We start from the raw sequence: 17,860 nt of genomic DNA on the forward strand, positions 1-17,860 counted from the left end.
ACCATTGGAACAAACATATCAAGCACATCACCAATTACTCTTCCTACAACCAAAGGATCGACTGTTCGTCTAACCATTGTTGTCATTTTAAGCTAAATATTGTAAACTTTTTTTTGGTACCTAAAATTGTAAGTTAGCAGATATTTTTAGACATGGTCATAGTAGGTAGCTAACATATATAGTAAGTATACATGTCGCTGAGTGGACTTTGCTAAGTGGCTTCAAATGAGTGACACGTAGCATTGAAGCTAAGTGGTTGACACGTAGTATACTGAATGTTGAGTTGGACACGTGTGGGATATCCGAGGATGTTCTGTCTCTTTAAACTGTATATCATAGTAACAGTGCGCACCTGCCGTCTTTAACTCTTTATTATGATGTAACCTAACGCAAATTATTTGTATCAGGTCGTTATTATACACACCAAGTAATAGACTCGTACAAGTATAAAATATTTGTAGTGCTTGTTTGGTACAAGACTACAAGTACTTTGGAAGTTTGGATATCAAAGTGCATCTGGCCACAACGTCTTATATACTGTGTATTGGAAACACATAGGAGGAGGGTTTATAGTTCATACTATAGAGTAGTATTCTCTCTGTCCCAATTTACTGAAACATTTTGATTAAACACGCTTATCGATGCACATGTTTGATCGTTGATATCTTTTATTATTATAGATTTATATAAGTTATAAAAAGTTTATATTAAGAAACTTTAATTAAATAGACCTAACAACATCTTACATGATTACATTGAGTTTAATTAAAAAAAAAATGGACAAAGAGAGATGTGTGAATAGTGCAAAAAGTTAAATCGTTGCGAGTAATTTGGGACGGATCGGAGGGAGTAATAGAGAAATGGTGGAATCATATTTTAAAAAATGCGTATAGATCTAGAACAAATTGACCTATATCCTAAAATATAACTCTAATTTAAATTTTACATCTATTATATGATAAGGTTTTGACCTAGGTAACCCTAAAATTTAACTATAAATAGCATATCATATTGTTGCGAAAAAAATTAAAAAAGATCAAACCAACGATATATTTTTTTGGTGTTTAGAGAGCTACAAGGGCGGGTAATAAGAATTGATCTCAACATTTCTTGAAACCGGAAAAGGAGCTCTAATCACTTGAACCACACTTCACTCTCTTAAACCAATGATATGTCCCTCATTTGCACCAGGCCAAAAAAAAGTCCCTCATTTGCGCCAAAAAAAAAAAAAAAAGTCCCTCATTTTCAGCAAAAAAAAAAAAAAAAAAAAAAATACACGCACCCGTAATCCCATTATACACACACATAAGTCTCTCATTTGCACCAAAAAAAAAAAAATACATACTTCGAATATATATATATATATATATATATATATATATATATATATATATATATAAGTGCGTGAGATAACCTAAAATAGGTCGCGAGTACTTTAAAAATCATCGATATGATGATGCTTATTACCAACATCTCCCGTAAATTAGCACACTGCACAGGTATACATGATTATTCTACTTCTGCTAAATTTATACATGTACTAAAATTATTAAGTTAAAATATCATACATTCATACATATTACATAACACATTAACACGCTAACTTAGGGTAGTAAAGTAAAAAAAAAAAAAAAAAAGTTATGTCCACCAAAAATAAAGTTCAAAAAGTTGTAATCATCTCATCCACTAACATATTACATATATCAAGGTCAAAAAGTCCCAAATTGAATTGTAAAATAATATCTCTATTGGAGCTTGGCTCTACTTTAATGTTGTTCATTGACATCCTTTGTCGCATAATTTACATGTACATAACTTATTTAGTATTAAGATTAGCATATATAAGGAAAATATCAAATAGAAAAAAGGTAGTCATTCTTAAAATGATTATCATTATACTAAATTTTCATTGGCAAATTTTAATTTATATTTTATTATCAAAATTAATTAAAAAATATTTATCTAATTTTAAAATTTCAGTTATCAATTTCGAAATAATTTTTGATTTTTTTATAATTAGAAGTTGGAGCTTGTTGTGAAACTTCCGTTAAAGGAATTGTTCATTTTAATAATTGGTGCCTTGGTGGTGGTACAAATGATGAAATGCATGTATGACTGTATGCATCATCGGGTGATCAATGATAAGTGATAAGTGGAAGTTCCACATATGCCAAATGGCAGTATGAGGTACCACCAACGGCCACGTAAACTTTATGTAAAATCGTTTCAAATAATGTGTAACGGAGGTAATAGTTCATTCTTGACTTGTTTGATGCACTTCCAAATAAAATTCAAAGTACTTCCATGTTATGACTTTATCATTTAGTAAATAAATGTTGAACAATTCTACTTTGACTGTAAGAAGAAACAAAGCAAACATTGTACACCAATATATATATCAATATATCATCAAACATTGTACACAAATATATACTAGTACTTCGTATCATCAAACAAACTAAATTACTACACCGTAGTAATAAATGAAAAGCCATAACCATTAGCTCAATGTTCAAACTAAGTTCAAAAAAAAAAAAAAAAAAATGAAATCAGAATGGCAAATCGGAAATTATTAAGTTAAAACTATTATTATTATTATTATTATTATTATTATTATTATTATTATTATTTTATTATTATTATTGTTATTATTATTATTATTATTATATCTCAAAAACAAAAGTCATACAACCTACAATAAATTAGTGGGAAGCCAAGATACAATCTGGGCCCCCACTCCTCTAGCTATAGCAAATCCTACCCTAGTGAAGATATGAGCTGCAACAAGAGCCCGGCCCAATGTCTTGCGTCGTCGAGAACCTCTGAATCCGCTTCAGTAACGCAACAGCCTCCTTCTCTAATTCCCCAAGCGAAGAAAAGGAGAAGGGAATGAAACCATATCCAATCGCTTCACATCGAGCTTCATACTTAACCCGCTTCCGATGAGCGGCATCAGCCACAACCCGCCCAGGTATAAAGTCAGGTAGTTATTATTTGTAACACCCCAATAATTCTCCCTTTTCCAAACCACTTAATTTAAATAAAATAGTGGAGAAACATTGACATGTTACCGCCACGTGTTTAAACGTTAAGGCTTTATCAAAGTATTGCAGCGGAAAACCAAACATAAGTCTTTAAAAATAACACAGTTTAGAAAACGAATAAGTCAAAGCTTACAACATCAAAAACATGATTTTGATACTAAAAATATAATCTTTATACTACAAAAACAAAACCCAAAACAAATACATATAAAATTATACAAAATAATAAAAATAAAAAGGAGGAAGAAGAAGTAGAGGCCACGTGGGCCAGCTGCTGGGCTGGTGGGCCAGCAGGGTCGCCGGCGGCGGCGGCAAGGGGGGGTGGCGCCGGTGGTGGCTGGCGGCATAAGGGTGGCAGCAAGGTGAGCTTGGCTCACGTAAGAAGGAGGAAAAGAAAAGAAAGAGAAAAAAAAAAAGAAAAGGAAAAGAAAGGAAGAAAAAAAAAGGAAAAAGAAAATAAAGGAAAAATAAAATAAAGAAAATAAAGAGGATGAAAAATAAGAGTAACCTTTTGTGTGGGAAAAATTTGGAGATGTATGGGGTATTTATAGGAGAGAGAGTGGTGTAGGGTTAGTTTTAAGATTGGGCCTCATAAAATTAATGGGTCAATTAGATAAATGAAATGAGCTAGCTTTGTTTAATATGTATGATATAAATTGTAGAATGGACAATTAAAAATCTTTTTAGAACAAAATCAATCATCAACCCAAAAATAATTTAGAACTTTAAAACTTAAATCCCGGAAAAACACATATAAATATTATAAATAAAATAAAAATTCATTTATAATATATTTATAAATATGGGGGATTACATTATTATTATTATTATTATTATTATTATTATTATTATTATTATTATTATTATTATTATTATTATTACTATTACTATTACTATTACTATTACTATTATTATTACTATTTATTATTATTATTATTACTATTATTATTGTTGTTGTTGTTATTATTGTTATTATTATTGTTCTTGTTATTGTTGTTATTGTTGTTGTTACTATTGTTATTATTATTGGGCCGAGATCATTTTTGGTCCACTCTTAATTTCTGTGTCAAAAATTGGGTTTGGCCCAAACACTAAGCTAGGCAAGAATTTGTCCATGGCCCAAATACCAGATCCAATGTCTCTGTAAGGTTATGGACTCTAATTTGCTTAACGTGTGAAACTTCTCTTTCACTCAAAACTCTGCACTATCATGTTTGAGATTGATGATAAAATTTATCAACTTTAGTTTGATCACTAATTTATTACACCATTTTATCGCAATTAATACTATATAATGACAATACTACTGTAGAATAAGTCTCAAATACAATTTCTTACGGGATTAAAATCGAATTTAATGAATTTGACCACAAAATTAAATGTTCGTGGACGGACAAATTCCAAAATGACAAGAAACATACTAGAATCGATTTTATTAGTACAAGTACTAGTTATGCTAACATGAGAAAAACTTGTGTTAAAATTGCCAAACATCATTACGTCAAAAAGTTACTTTGAGTAGATAAAAGTACCTAACCACTTTTTGAGATATATTTATCATGGAGTATATTTACATTCACACTACAATTATCCTATGGCAATGTTAATTAAAAACGCATATAAAGAGGTTTGAACTCCTAACCTCATGGAGAAAACACCACATGCCTTACCATCTTAACTACCAATTATTTATGTTCTATTAATCCATATAAATGTATTTAAATGCAGAATACAAAATTGAATCGATCCAAACTCAAAATCTAAGAGACACATATTATTCTTTATATTCTCTTCAATATTCAACATTACCTTCCAAATTAGTAATATTTCAAACACTTTATTAAAAAAAACGAAAAGATATTACTCAAAGTAACATCTCGGGGCAACACTAGTTATTATGTTAAATACAGGTCTAGGCTGCACCTACAAATCAAGAGAGAGAGTCCACTTCACTTCACTAGATCAAAGGAAATTCCATCCCAAAATCATATGGCGATAGGACGAGTAGCCCCTTAGCCTTATAAAATAATTAACTCTCTCTTTTTCGACCAATGTGGGACACTTACATGTGGTGATACTTGAGAGGTTTATTATTCAACAAATTAATTTGAAACCGTGTACCAATTGCTACGAGTATACGGCTAATATTAACTTATGTGACATATAGGACTATAGCTAATAACTAGGTTAGATCCCGTGCCATGCACGGTAATTTCAATATTTATCATTAGTTTAATACAATTATTTTACTATAAAAAATAATATCAAATTGCAAAATAGGATGAAAGTTCACTAATTACAATTTTTTGAATCTTTAAAGAAAACAGAGGAAGAAATGCATGGACGACTAATAAAAATAACCATGGATTACATTACAAAGTTATAGATAATATTACATTATTGTATTATATGACTTTGTTCCCGTCATAAAATAAATTAATATATAAATCTTTGTTGAATGTGTAAAAATGAATATACTTGCCAAATAAAAAAGAAATATTATCGTAAAGTAAGTATTAAATTAAATACTTCTCTAAGAAGCATTGAAAAAAAAAAAAAAAAAAAAAAAAGACCTCTTGGAGGGAAAATTTTTAACCAGGTTATGATAAGTGTCATTTCTGGTTTCGCCTTTAGTATAGGTATATTGATTAGATGACCAAGAACATGAATAAATAGTAGCTAGCGTAATAATATTGAGAAACCATGCATGATTTGTTTTGCAATTGCGTGCATTTTAAGAAATAAATCATCTTATATTTCCAGAAAAGATGATAGATGATGAAGCAAGGGAGGGAACTTGCCCTCGAAGTCATCCCTAAATTACATTTATGAACTTAGGCTTGAAATTTAGGAGTAGCTTCCACAAGAAATTTTGGACCTTAAGTTGTTGAAAAATTGAACTAAAATATTTTGATGAAAAATTTACTTTTACTGTTAGAAATTACGGAGTATTGCTTGATTAATTTATTAGTTCAGACGTGCACACACTCATAAACGAAGAAACCCGTTAGCTAAGCTAGCTAACCTATAAGTTTTTATTTCCTTAACATTTATTGAACATTATTTTAGAATATATGTAGAGTTTTCTCATTTTTAATCTAGAACTTTGTATTAATTTAATTATTGAAATTATACGAAGTACTTCCTCCGTTTCTTTTTAGTTGACACGTTTCTTTAGTCACGTTTGTCAATGCACAAATTAAATCATTAATATCTTTAATTATAAATAAGCAAAAATTATGAAGTTGATATTAATAAAATATACATTGTGACGAATCTAATAAGATCCCACTTGACTATATTTTTCCTTGCATATAAATCACAAAACATGGTTAAAGGAAGGTGTGTGAATAGTGCTAAAGTCAAAACGTGTTAACTAATAAAAAACGGAGGTAGTATATTATATTTACCAATGGTCAATTTGGATAAAGAATACGAGACATTGAGAACAATTGCCAATCTTCAATAGACAAACTACTGTGTCTTGTACAAGTACTAGAAAATTTGAAAATCTGTATATGAAAGGTGTTAAAAATCTTAAAATAACGTGATAATCCCTTTGTTTTAGAATGACCTACAACTTGATTTTAGCACCTTTTTTTTTAAAAAAAAAAAAAAAAAAGTAAGATTTTTTTATTTTTATCATTTTTTTTTTGAGTGAAGAGATTTTTTTTTTTTTTTTTTTTTATCATACACAGGTAGTGTTATCAAATCAGGTAAAATAATATTTTCTTCATCTCAAATTATTCGTATTAATTTGACTTTTTGTATTATTTCAATTCATACTCTCAAAATTGACCATTTTTATAACATAAAACTTAATGTATATAATTGCAAATTATAACTTATAATAATATTTAGATTATTAATGATAAAAAATGTAATTCTTTTTATCTAATAAACCGGATTAGTTAAATTTGTATGTCAGCAATTCAATAATTAAACCACCATGTCATCAAACGTAAAATGAAAACAGTAAGTTATGCTGGACATGAGTGTATAATTAGGATAAGAAAAGAGTAATGAATCCTTAGCTGTGTACACTATCCTAGTGACACCTTGACCTTCTTTTTAATGAAAATGACATTCTAATAAACACAAGAAAAGGAGGCTAGCTAGCTAAAGAGATCATATTCGAATTCGCAAAATATGGTCAAAATGAAATGCTGCAACCCAACAAAGAGAGATAATTACTCTTTGATGAATGATGACCAATTTTTATTTTATTATTATATATAATATAATTATTTGGTGGCGCTTTTTTAGCCAAGTAAGATATTCCAGCTCACATAAATTAAAATGTGAGTAATAAGCAAACAAAAATAATGTATGCATGAAAAAAAGATGGGAATTTTGGAAGTAAATGTAGCAATTTAGTGCGTAACGAGCAACGACATTAATAACCTTTTGGGTCACATTTCAAAAGTGGGCGGTCGAAATAGAAACTTTGTTGATGTTCAAGATAGGGACACACACATACACTACTACATATTGGAGGCATACAATTGAAACTAGTACCACTAGCTAGTTGAGTATCTTGAATATGTTTGAAGTCAAATTTATTCGTTTTCATTACTGCGGTGTATTTTTTCAGCCGTAAGGCGCGTAACAAGTTGTTACTCGTACGTTTTTTTATCTATACATTTATGATTGTTTTAGTGTTGACAAAATAACTGCTAGCTTTTTTTTTTTTTTTTTTTTTTTTTTTTTTTGACAGAACAAAAAAAATAACTGCTAGCTAGCCATGCAAGATGTCATTTGTATAAAATTGTATAAAAGAAAACGACTGTCACAATATGTATAAAATTGACCCCAATTTAGATACGTATGTACTTAGGAGGCTAATCTTCCATTAAATTCGCATATTACATCTAAAACAATGTCATATAAATGGTAGTATCATCACCTTATAAATTTAATCTTGTTATACTGTAATAAGTTATTTAATATTAGTCAATTTTTTCCCCCTTTATGGATGAGGTAAATATTGATTTCTACTTTCTAGAAAAAAATTATTCAAAAGGCAAATTGATAACATTTAGGGTTGTAACTTATGATTGTGTTCACAATATAAAACCAAATCTTATCAAAATTGGCAACATTTTCTTCTTATAGAAATATTTTCTAGAAAGTATAGTAGAAACATAGAAAAAAAAAAAAAAGGGAAGCATTATTAGAAACTTGAAAAATAAAAACATAATAACACCAAATACTAGCCTTTTTATTTAATTATTATTTACCTTTTTGGCGGGACCAATATAAATGAACAATACTACTATAGCACTTTAGAGTGATGGAACTCAAATCAAATGGCAAAGAGTGTTTGTGTTATTCTTGAATGGTCGGTTGATAGTCAAAAGACTTGCGGAAGTATTTGTTTGAAGTTCGTGACTCATTTTATTAAGAAAAGAAAATCACATGGATTTTCAATTTTATCCACTTTTTATTTAACCTTTTAGCTTCTTTGCTGTCCTTTCTTGACGTGCGTATGTCGTATGCCTTACGTACAATATTATCAAGCTTTACAAAACCAGTCGTAGGAGCCCTAGGAAGATATTACTTCCATATTACTATTTACTATGCAATATTTGATCAATTTGAATTTTACATGTTTTTTACTTGTATGAATTTAGGCTAATTTAGTTGAACTTATTTGAAATTGATTTCTCATCTCTAAAATAAGTGAAAATTAAGAAAACTGAGGGTCTGTTCACATTTACTGAACTAAGTTTAATTGAATTGAACTAAACTGATTGGAGCTGAACTGAACTAAAATGAACTGAACTAAATAGAGCTGAACTGAACTGAGCTTAAATGAATATTTTATGAGAGAAGGAAATTAGGAGCTGAACTTAACTAAACTGATTGGAGCTGAACTGAACTGATGATTGGAGCTGAACTGAACTGAAATTAAGCAGAAGCGAACAGGCCCTGAATATAGTTTATATCAAACCCTAAAATGTACTTCATAACAACATTGAAGACATGAACCTTATATGAATTGAAATTAATTACACGGCTACATTTACTGTGCCCAATCCAAACACAAAGTGAATACATTTTTATCCAAATTAGAATGATGAAACCATATTAAATCAAACCGCAATCAATTATGATGCTTCATTTTAACCTCTAGTTAATCTTTACATACCAATGAATTATAAATATTTGAATTAAATTATTATTATATATAATTGTTACACATTCCTTAAAATTCATCTGGATTTTTTTTTAAAAAAAAAAAAAATCAAGGAAAATGATCCCATAATCGCAGCATTTCTCATTAATGGTTGTCATTGCATTATTTCAATAGCTAATATCTTTAATCATTAATAAGTAAAAATTAATAAAATTCTTAATTTTATGAAAGTTTACATGTATATATTGAGGCGAATCTAACATGGTCTCGTCTCACATTACTATATTTTCCATACTTAGGGCCTGTTCTCATCGACTGAACTCAGCTGAACTGAACTGAAATGAATATTTTATAAGAGAAGGAAATTAGGAGCTGAATTGAACTGAACTGAACTGAATTTCAACGTATGAGAACAGACCCTTAAATTAGATTTGATAGATCATGATGAGAGTCTTGTATTACCATTTCATAGATTGATTAAAGCTAGCTCAAAGTTGATGATTTTGACTCCTCTATCTTAAGCAAATTAAAGAAGAGGTTTTCCACATTAATTTCTTCTAGCACTCTTTGTTGTTTTCTTGATTTTAATTAAGTCTATAATTCTAATTATTATATTACTCATACTAATTAATTGCACAATTTGTGAGCCCCTAAATATAATAAATGTTTATAAAAAATTATTTTTCAATAAAGTCTTTGCTAGGTTTGAATCATTAATTTAGGATATACAAGAAGTTAATTATCATGGATAATCAAAACGTATTTAAAATCCTCTTTTTTGTTTGTTTGATACTTGAAATTGATATTTCTAAAAATTAATTAATTTATTTATTTGTCAACTCTACTTGCATTAATGAGTTGCTTGTTTTGTCACTAGTCTCACACTACAACCAATAATTTTCCTCCATTATTTCACCATTTTCAACCCATCATCAACTTCCCACTTCCGCATTAATGATCCAAGAAAACATAAGAGTGGAAATGGAATAATGTTCTTTTTGTATCAATCATATTGTTAGTCCATGCATGATTATTTATTGTTTATATTATATTCCATAAAAAAATTTAATGGATGAAATTGCTATAGGGCCAAAATTCGGGTCAATGTGATCCAATATGCAATCAGAACACGTAAATGAGGTCGACAGCTCTACATAGCGGCCCAATTGGGCCCCTTTATAACATGGTTGATCAAATTTTAATTAGAACTTTGTAACAAAAATTTCAGGTCAAACTAGGATTAATGGGCCCACATGCTTTTATGAGCCATGATTGCAAAGATGATTGATTAATCCACAATCAAGAAGGTCAATTTGGTAATTTTATGTATGGTTTCTTGTGCATGGCAGCATGGGTAAAATAGTTGGTGTATTATTCTTATTTACAATTAAAGGTTACACGTGAATGGGTCAAATACAGCTTTCAATTATAAACAGTGCAACGCAAATACAGTACTCAGTAACAAATTATACAGTATGAAATTAAATTATGAGTTGGAATTCAATGATATACACCCTAAGATTGTACTTACATGTCGAAATATAGACAGATACTTCGCATTAGATAGAAGATCAATAGTTATTAATAGGTGACAATTAATTTTGCTGGTAAAGTATTGTAAAATAAGCAATACTTTGATATATATGAAGTATGTAATAAAATCCGATCTACATATATATATATATATCTATCATAATCTGTAATTTATTGCTCTAAAATTTATATGTAAATAGCAATATACTTCTTAGTATTAAGTATTGCATGCATATATTTTGTGATCATGTCATAATAATTATCTATCAATAATATAAGGATTTACTCTAAGTTATTTGACACTTTGAGCCAATAGAGAAAATTTTTATGGTACTTATAATCACAGTAATGAAATTAAGAACAAGTGACACGTCTAATAGTAATAGATTTAGATTAAGAAAAATTATGATATGTGACTGTAATATATGTCATCACCTCATTTTTTCTACATAAATCATTTCATAATATACGAGTTAATTATGAAAGTTACCCTATATTTTGTTGCATCAGTTATCAAATTAGGCTAGGCCATAACCTATCATTAATTAGGTAGCAGTGGTAGCACCTTAGTGATGACTAATTCTCACATAGAAAAATAAATATTAAGTTCAAACAATCAAACAGACTATTAATTGATCTAATTCTTAGAAAGTGATTTATACTATTAAGCATAACATAATAATGACAACATATGATACCCTTCTTTATAATAATCCCATAATTACAAGGGATTAGTTGATCGCATGATAGTTTTTTGTGCCATGCATGCAAATGATCATATATGATTATATTGTCTGTATTATGCACAACACAAATTTTTATATATGGCTGGCCACACGGTGTGGCCAATCATTATAGGGATTACTTCGTTAGTGTAATAAAGGTTACTTAGTTAGTGTTAAGAGGGTTAATTCATCAATGTTATATGGTTACTCAATCAGTGTTATAGGGGGTTACTCAGTAAATATTACTAAGGTTACTTGATCAGTTTTATAGGGATTACTTTGTTATTTTATAAGTGGTTACACAGTGTGGCTGGATAAGACTTGTTGTATACACAATTATACATGCAATTTAATAATCATAATTATGTAAGCAAGTAACACCAAAAAAATAAATTATGTAAGCAAGACATTTGGTCTCCTTATTTTATTCGAGCTGAAATATACCAAAAAAATGTTGAGTAAATTTTATAATACGTTTAAATCTTTTTTTTATTGCATACTACAATATGATTTTATATTGATCTATCCTAGTAAGACAGATATACGAATTGAGCAAAATTATACGGAGTAAGTTAAATTATTCTAAGGACCAAAGTTAAGTTAAGATCGGGTTCGAATCTCACCTCTGTTAAATTTAATTTTTAGTACTTGTAAACTTATGGTAAAAATTAGAAAGTGTGTCCTTGCAGCCAATAAGTCAAGTAGCCAAGAAAGTTGGGTTAACGCAACCATGTATCCGTACAATTACAAAGTCAAAATTCATTAACAATCTTCCGCTTATTATTTCAACTCAACGACAAATGAAGAGAGTTCAATCTTTTATGGACTTTAAGGTCTTTAACTAATAAAACAGGTAAACAATGTATATTAATTTAGACATAATAACTCATAAGTAAATCTTACAAAGATTAATTAGTATTTGGTATTTTTATTTGGTAGAAATTTACGTACCATATGACTCTTGTATTATTTGGATTATTATTTTATTATTCGGATTTAGTATGATCTTTTTGTGAGCTTTTTGACAACTTTATGTACTCAATGTAAGCATATAACTAGCAAACAATGAAGCTAGCGAGTTGCTCTTTGAGTAAGATGTAATTACAATATACATAGTAGTTTTGACAACTTTATCATATACTCGTACTTTGTAATATTTTGTACTCGTATAAGATATATATACTTGTATATAGTAGCTATTTAAATAATATTTTATAAAATCATATTTTAAATCCAAATTATACATACACAAAGTATTATTACAGTGAGTTATCGTATTATTACTCGTATACTACCGAGTATCTAATTAACTCCTACAGTTTGAAAGTACTCTATCTAAGTACTTCAATTGTATATCTTTTGCATTTGTAAATTTGAAATTAACTCCTACAGTTTTAAAAGTACTCTATCTAAAATATGGTTAATTAAAAAATAAAAGTACTCGGTAGTAATTAATCTTTTCCACCCGTGAATATTATAAAATGGCTAGTTTTCTACAAAAATTAATTAATTAATTAATTAAAAACAGCAAAAAAGAGCCTTAAAACTCCAGCACAAGACACACGCCACATCTTTAAATCTCAATAAAGTCAAAAACTTTTTTTTTGCCTCTTTACCAATTAAGAAAAGTGGTCCCAATTATAATAATTTGTCACCTCTTAACATAATACACGTGCCATTGCATTAGTCAAATAATTCACCTCCAATTGAGATAATCTTTTTTCAAAGAGACAACAGACAAATTATTGTAGTACAAACATTATATTATTTTAAACCACATATTATAAATTAATTAGGAGTATTATATTTTAATTAATGCATAAGCGTGATTAGGCAGTAATTTCATAGGTGGTCGGACACGTGTCCTAATCACGTGCTGTCTCCGGCGAGGTCGCTGGGGACTCACTGTCGGTATCCGTGAAACCTGTCGTACATTATTACTATTACTAATTCACTTATTGCAAGGTGTACAAACGAATTACTTTTGACTTGTGATAAAACAACCCTTATACTTCATACATATGGAGTAATGACTTCTCAGTTTAACTAGTACTACATATTTATCAAAGTAATTGTATTCTTTAGTTAGTAAAATCATACTACCTCGACTAAAAAAGATTAGTCCGATCTTGTATGAAAGATCGTTCATTTTTAAAAGAAGAAATTTGACCATGTATATTCTATTAATATATCCTTTCGTTCACATATGTATATAAGGCATATTATACTATCAAAGTTGCAAATAATATGAAACAGAGGTAATGTAGTATATATACTCATATAATTTTGTATTGCATAGTTTGTTTCTTTGTATCTCAAAATACTTGTTTTAATATCTTTTATTATCTTTAATAATAGCAATATTCACATACATGTATGCATTGAGAGTTGTACGAAAAGATAATAAAAATAACAAAAACAAATGAAGAGAGTAGTGTGTTTACTGTTAATCACTTCATTTCAACCTTGTCAAGAAATTCAAAAGGTAAAAATAGTCAATGGTCATAATTAATGAGTCTTTTCTTCAATACTACTCCCTAGCTAGAATTGTTTAATTCTATACTCTTATAAAAAATAACAAAAGAAGCAAGAATATGCAATGAAAAATACGACTATTCTTGATTATTAGTTATTCACCATGTTCGACAAAACTAGTTATTGTAATAGTTCCTAGTTATGACAATAATAACCGTAAGCTTGTTTTACTTATATATTAGCTAATTAAGGAAGAAATATGAGTTTTTGGAACTGCTATAATTCCTAGTAGTTGTGGTATGGAGTATTGAGTTAATTGGCTACATTGGACTAAAGAGTAAATCAATTTGAAGTTAAATCGCAACCATTTTGAATTATTTATTACTATTATATTATTGTTACTCTATATGTATACATGAAGTATTTGTTTCAAATATTTGGTACACTTTTAATATATCATATTACGGAGTATTTTTTTTCCTCATTATCATGTTTGAACTCAGGTTTTTCAAAAAAATTTTGGAAAAAAAGAAAAATGTCTCCTATACATATACAATTTAAATTAAAGGCCTCAATTATTATATAGATTATAGATATAAGAAGAAAGATGACCAAAAATGATATGGACTTAACACTTGATTACAACAGCAATAATTCGCTATGATTAATTAATTATTACACGGATAATATTCATTATTCTACACTGAATTAAGGCAGATTTAAATAGGAAAAAAAGAGAAATTTTTTAACAAAATTAAATGAAAAAAAAGACCCTTTTTCATTCTGGCAGCGGTGTTTCCAATAATTATAAAGACATCATATACACTATTATGGAAGTGCATGATTATTTAAAATATGAATCTTAGATATGTTCTTGCTTTTTATAGGTTGTTTGCCGTTAAAGAATACCATATTAGGTTTGCCAGCTGGGAATAAGACGACATTGATTTACGGAATCCATTAACTTTGTTTGATATTATAATCACTTAATTAATCGCATGGATCATTGCGTATTAATAATACAAATACTCCGTTTATTTTATGATGCCAGCTAGGTTTGTAATTTCTTAAGTATTGGTAGTATCTAAGACATGAGATCGAATTAAATCCCGACTACATCACTATTAATTGAGAAATATAGATTGTAGTAATCCCGACTACATCACAATCCTACATGATTATTAGATATAGTTTATTATTAGTACAAAATTTTCATACGGATTTAAATTAATTAAGGATTATTGGCACATAAAAGACTACTGGGGCTGATGACACATCTCACATATTGTGACTAATTACTCAACATCAAATGCGTTAATTCAATATCTAATTTCAAGAAAATAGTACTTTAGGTGTAGAAAAATATAGCCACAAAGTAAATTAGGAGAAGAAACCATCGATATCAATTGCTATAAATCCAATCATGGGAACCTTCCAATGAAGGCCAAAACAAAGTGAGATATGATGGATATACTGAATTTTTATGCATTCATCAGCTGAAAATTACATAAAGTATAAAATTATACAGTATGTCCACAATTAAAATAAACTTGTTAAAGCAAATGAAAGAAAATCTATTTTTTTTTTAAAAAAAAAATCCTAATTAAAAGAAAAATATATTACATGATCAGTTGGTTTGAGCTAACAAAAACTGATTTACATCAAGAAAATCAGGGATTTCAAACTTAATCATGTCACTGGAATAGCTTTCTGGTTCGTCTTCTGTCCCGCTGCTGTTGACATATGTCGTTGAATTCGAACCCGAATTCAAATGTGTAGGACTTGAAGATGGAGTTGACATAACTGATGGTGCATAGCTCATGAAGTTTGAATGTGAACTTATGTTTGATTGAAAAGTCGAATTATCAGACAGTGAAGGGTCCATGAATGTTTGATCAGAACCATAATAGCCGAAACTTGTAGGTTGAATATTAACCAAGCCATCCGACATAGCCAAACCATTACTTTGCCATTGATCAAAGTTTTGTGCATCAAAGTTCGAAATACTTGTAGGATATTGTTCAAAATTAGGCTCCATCAATTGAGCTTCGTCGAAGTATGGTACACAAGGACGAGTAGCATCTATTGTTGTAATCGCGGTATTAGCAGTGGTAGCAGCAGTAGTAGTCATAGTAGTACAACTAGGTAGAGGATTTTGAATTGGGGTTTGAATTTGAGTAGTTTGTACCATTGGGTTAAAGTTATTTTGCATTTGGGCATTGCTAGTAAAATCATTGTTTCCTTGGTAATCTTGTAGGTTTTGGCGTTGATTTGAGAGAAGTGAGGTAGCAAGTTTTAAGAGATCAGGGTTCACCAAAGGTTGCATTCCAAGTAACCTCGACATGTTCATTTGGGATGATTGCGATGAAGTGTTGTTGTAAAAGGATGAGTTATTCAACAAAGAAGAGAGGTCTAAGAGGTCGAGGCGAGGGCTGTGGGTCACGGGGTCGATTCCCATCCTAAGCAGCCTCTTCCTGATGTGAGTGTTCCAATAATTCTTGATTTCATTATCAGTTCGTCCTGGTAAGCGAGCTGCAATAGCCGACCATCTGTTGACAGTCAAAGAAAGAAGCAAGATTAGACGCAAGCTAAGAAAATCAAAAGTTTCATTGTGATGATTGTGACCTTAGTATAGATTTTTCCGTGCATGAACCTTACATCTACATCTCTACAGTGGTCCAAAGAAGAAATATTGGACATCTTCTTGTAAAATCTTTTAGTACACTCATCTATGTTTTTATAGTAAGATAAGAAAAAAAGACTTACTTGTTACCCAAAATGCTATGGAGCTGAATTATGGTCTCCTCTTCTTCAAAGGAAAATCTTCCTCTCTTGATGTCTGGTCGGAGATAGTTTGTCCACCGTAGACGACAACTCTTTCCACATCTTTGAAGTCCTACACAATAAGAACAAAAGTCCATTTTAGTTCATATGCAACAACACATATACCTAAAAACTTGTTGACACATATTTTAGTTTACAAAATCATCTATACAATGTCTGCATCCCAAGAAGGGAGCTAACAACCCGAGGAACCGGGATAGCGATGATTAGTCTGTTAATTATGAGCAATTACAATGGATGCATACTTAAAACGAAGAATCGATCAAATGAAACTTACCAGCATTCTTAGGAAGAGTTCGCCAATTGCCATAACCATGTTTTTGAATGTAATCAATAAGTTTTTGGTCTTCTTCAGGAGTCCAAGGACCTTTCTTCAAACCATTTTTATCACAACAAGGAGCTCTACCCATGATGAGAGATTAAGAATTAAGAGTATGTATGTCCTTAAGATTATTATAGTTTTGAAGTGTCTTAAAGAAGTAAAGATTAAGAACTTTTTTGTAGAGAGAGAATATAAAAGGGAGTTTTTGGTTTTAGAAGGGAAAAAAATGTATGTAAAAGATGAAGCAAAAATGTTGTAGGGTCCGTATGAGGAGTACAAGGGGATTATATAAAGGAAATGAGGCTGACATAAAGCGGAAGTCAACAGGATTCGGTGCCGTCCTCAGTTTATAACATAGGCGACGTGTCCCTTCTCTTTGGAGAAATTCAAGCCCCAAAGATCACATAATCTCTCCTTGTCATAATTATACTATAATTGTCCAAATGACATACAAAGTTCTATAATTAATCACAATTATAATACTAATCCGTACCATAAAAATGGGATCAATAGGATATTAATAAATTGAAGACTAATGAGTCACATTTTCTTGAATACCTTATCTTCTAAAATCTAATGAGTGCCCATTTTTTAATTGAACTATTGATACTATAAACGTAATAATTCAATCATCTCATAATAGTTTTGCACATTTTGACTCTCTTCAGTAATTACTTGCTCGTATGTCTCATATTATTAGCACATTTGTCCATCTTAGTATATTTTCTACACTAATTATCTATATTACTCGGACTTGAGTAATCATGTCCAATAAGAG

The 17,860-nt window shown here is 29.6% G+C and overlaps 1 protein-coding gene across 1 annotated transcript; it reads right to left on the minus strand.

Moving 5' to 3' along the window:
- Positions 1-15,419: 15,419 nt before the first annotated feature.
- On the minus strand, positions 15,420-17,533 carry LOC145610259 (transcription factor MYB102-like). The gene is made up of 3 exons (XM_081665570.1): positions 17,038-17,533; positions 16,683-16,812; positions 15,420-16,465 (listed from the first exon to the last, which is right to left on the minus strand). Exons 1-3 carry the CDS (start codon positions 17,168-17,170, stop codon positions 15,544-15,546), a joined length of 1,185 nt encoding a protein of 394 aa, XP_081521696.1. The 5' UTR covers positions 17,171-17,533; the 3' UTR covers positions 15,420-15,543.
- Between the last annotated feature and the right edge of the window lie 327 nt (positions 17,534-17,860).

The sequence above is a fragment of the Chenopodium album genome, chromosome 24 (assembly GCF_948465745.1).
Source record: "Chenopodium album chromosome 24, dcCheAlbu1.1, whole genome shotgun sequence".
In the NCBI taxonomy this organism is placed as follows: domain Eukaryota; kingdom Viridiplantae; phylum Streptophyta; class Magnoliopsida; order Caryophyllales; family Amaranthaceae; genus Chenopodium; species Chenopodium album.

What these genes read in the sequence shown, in the direction of transcription:
- LOC145610259 (XM_081665570.1), bottom strand. Translation starts at nt 17,170, where the DNA reads ATGGGTAGAGCTCCTTGTTGTGATAAAAATGGTTTGAAGAAAGGTCCT. An exon ending in AACTCTTCCTAAGAATGCTG is followed by an intron (nt 16,813 to 17,037) that starts GTAAGTTTCATT and finishes CTTATTGTGTAG; the next exon opens with GACTTCAAAGATGTGGAAAG. An exon ending in CATAGCATTTTGGGTAACAA is followed by an intron (nt 16,466 to 16,682) that starts GTAAGTCTTTTT and finishes GACTGTCAACAG; the next exon opens with ATGGTCGGCTATTGCAGCTC.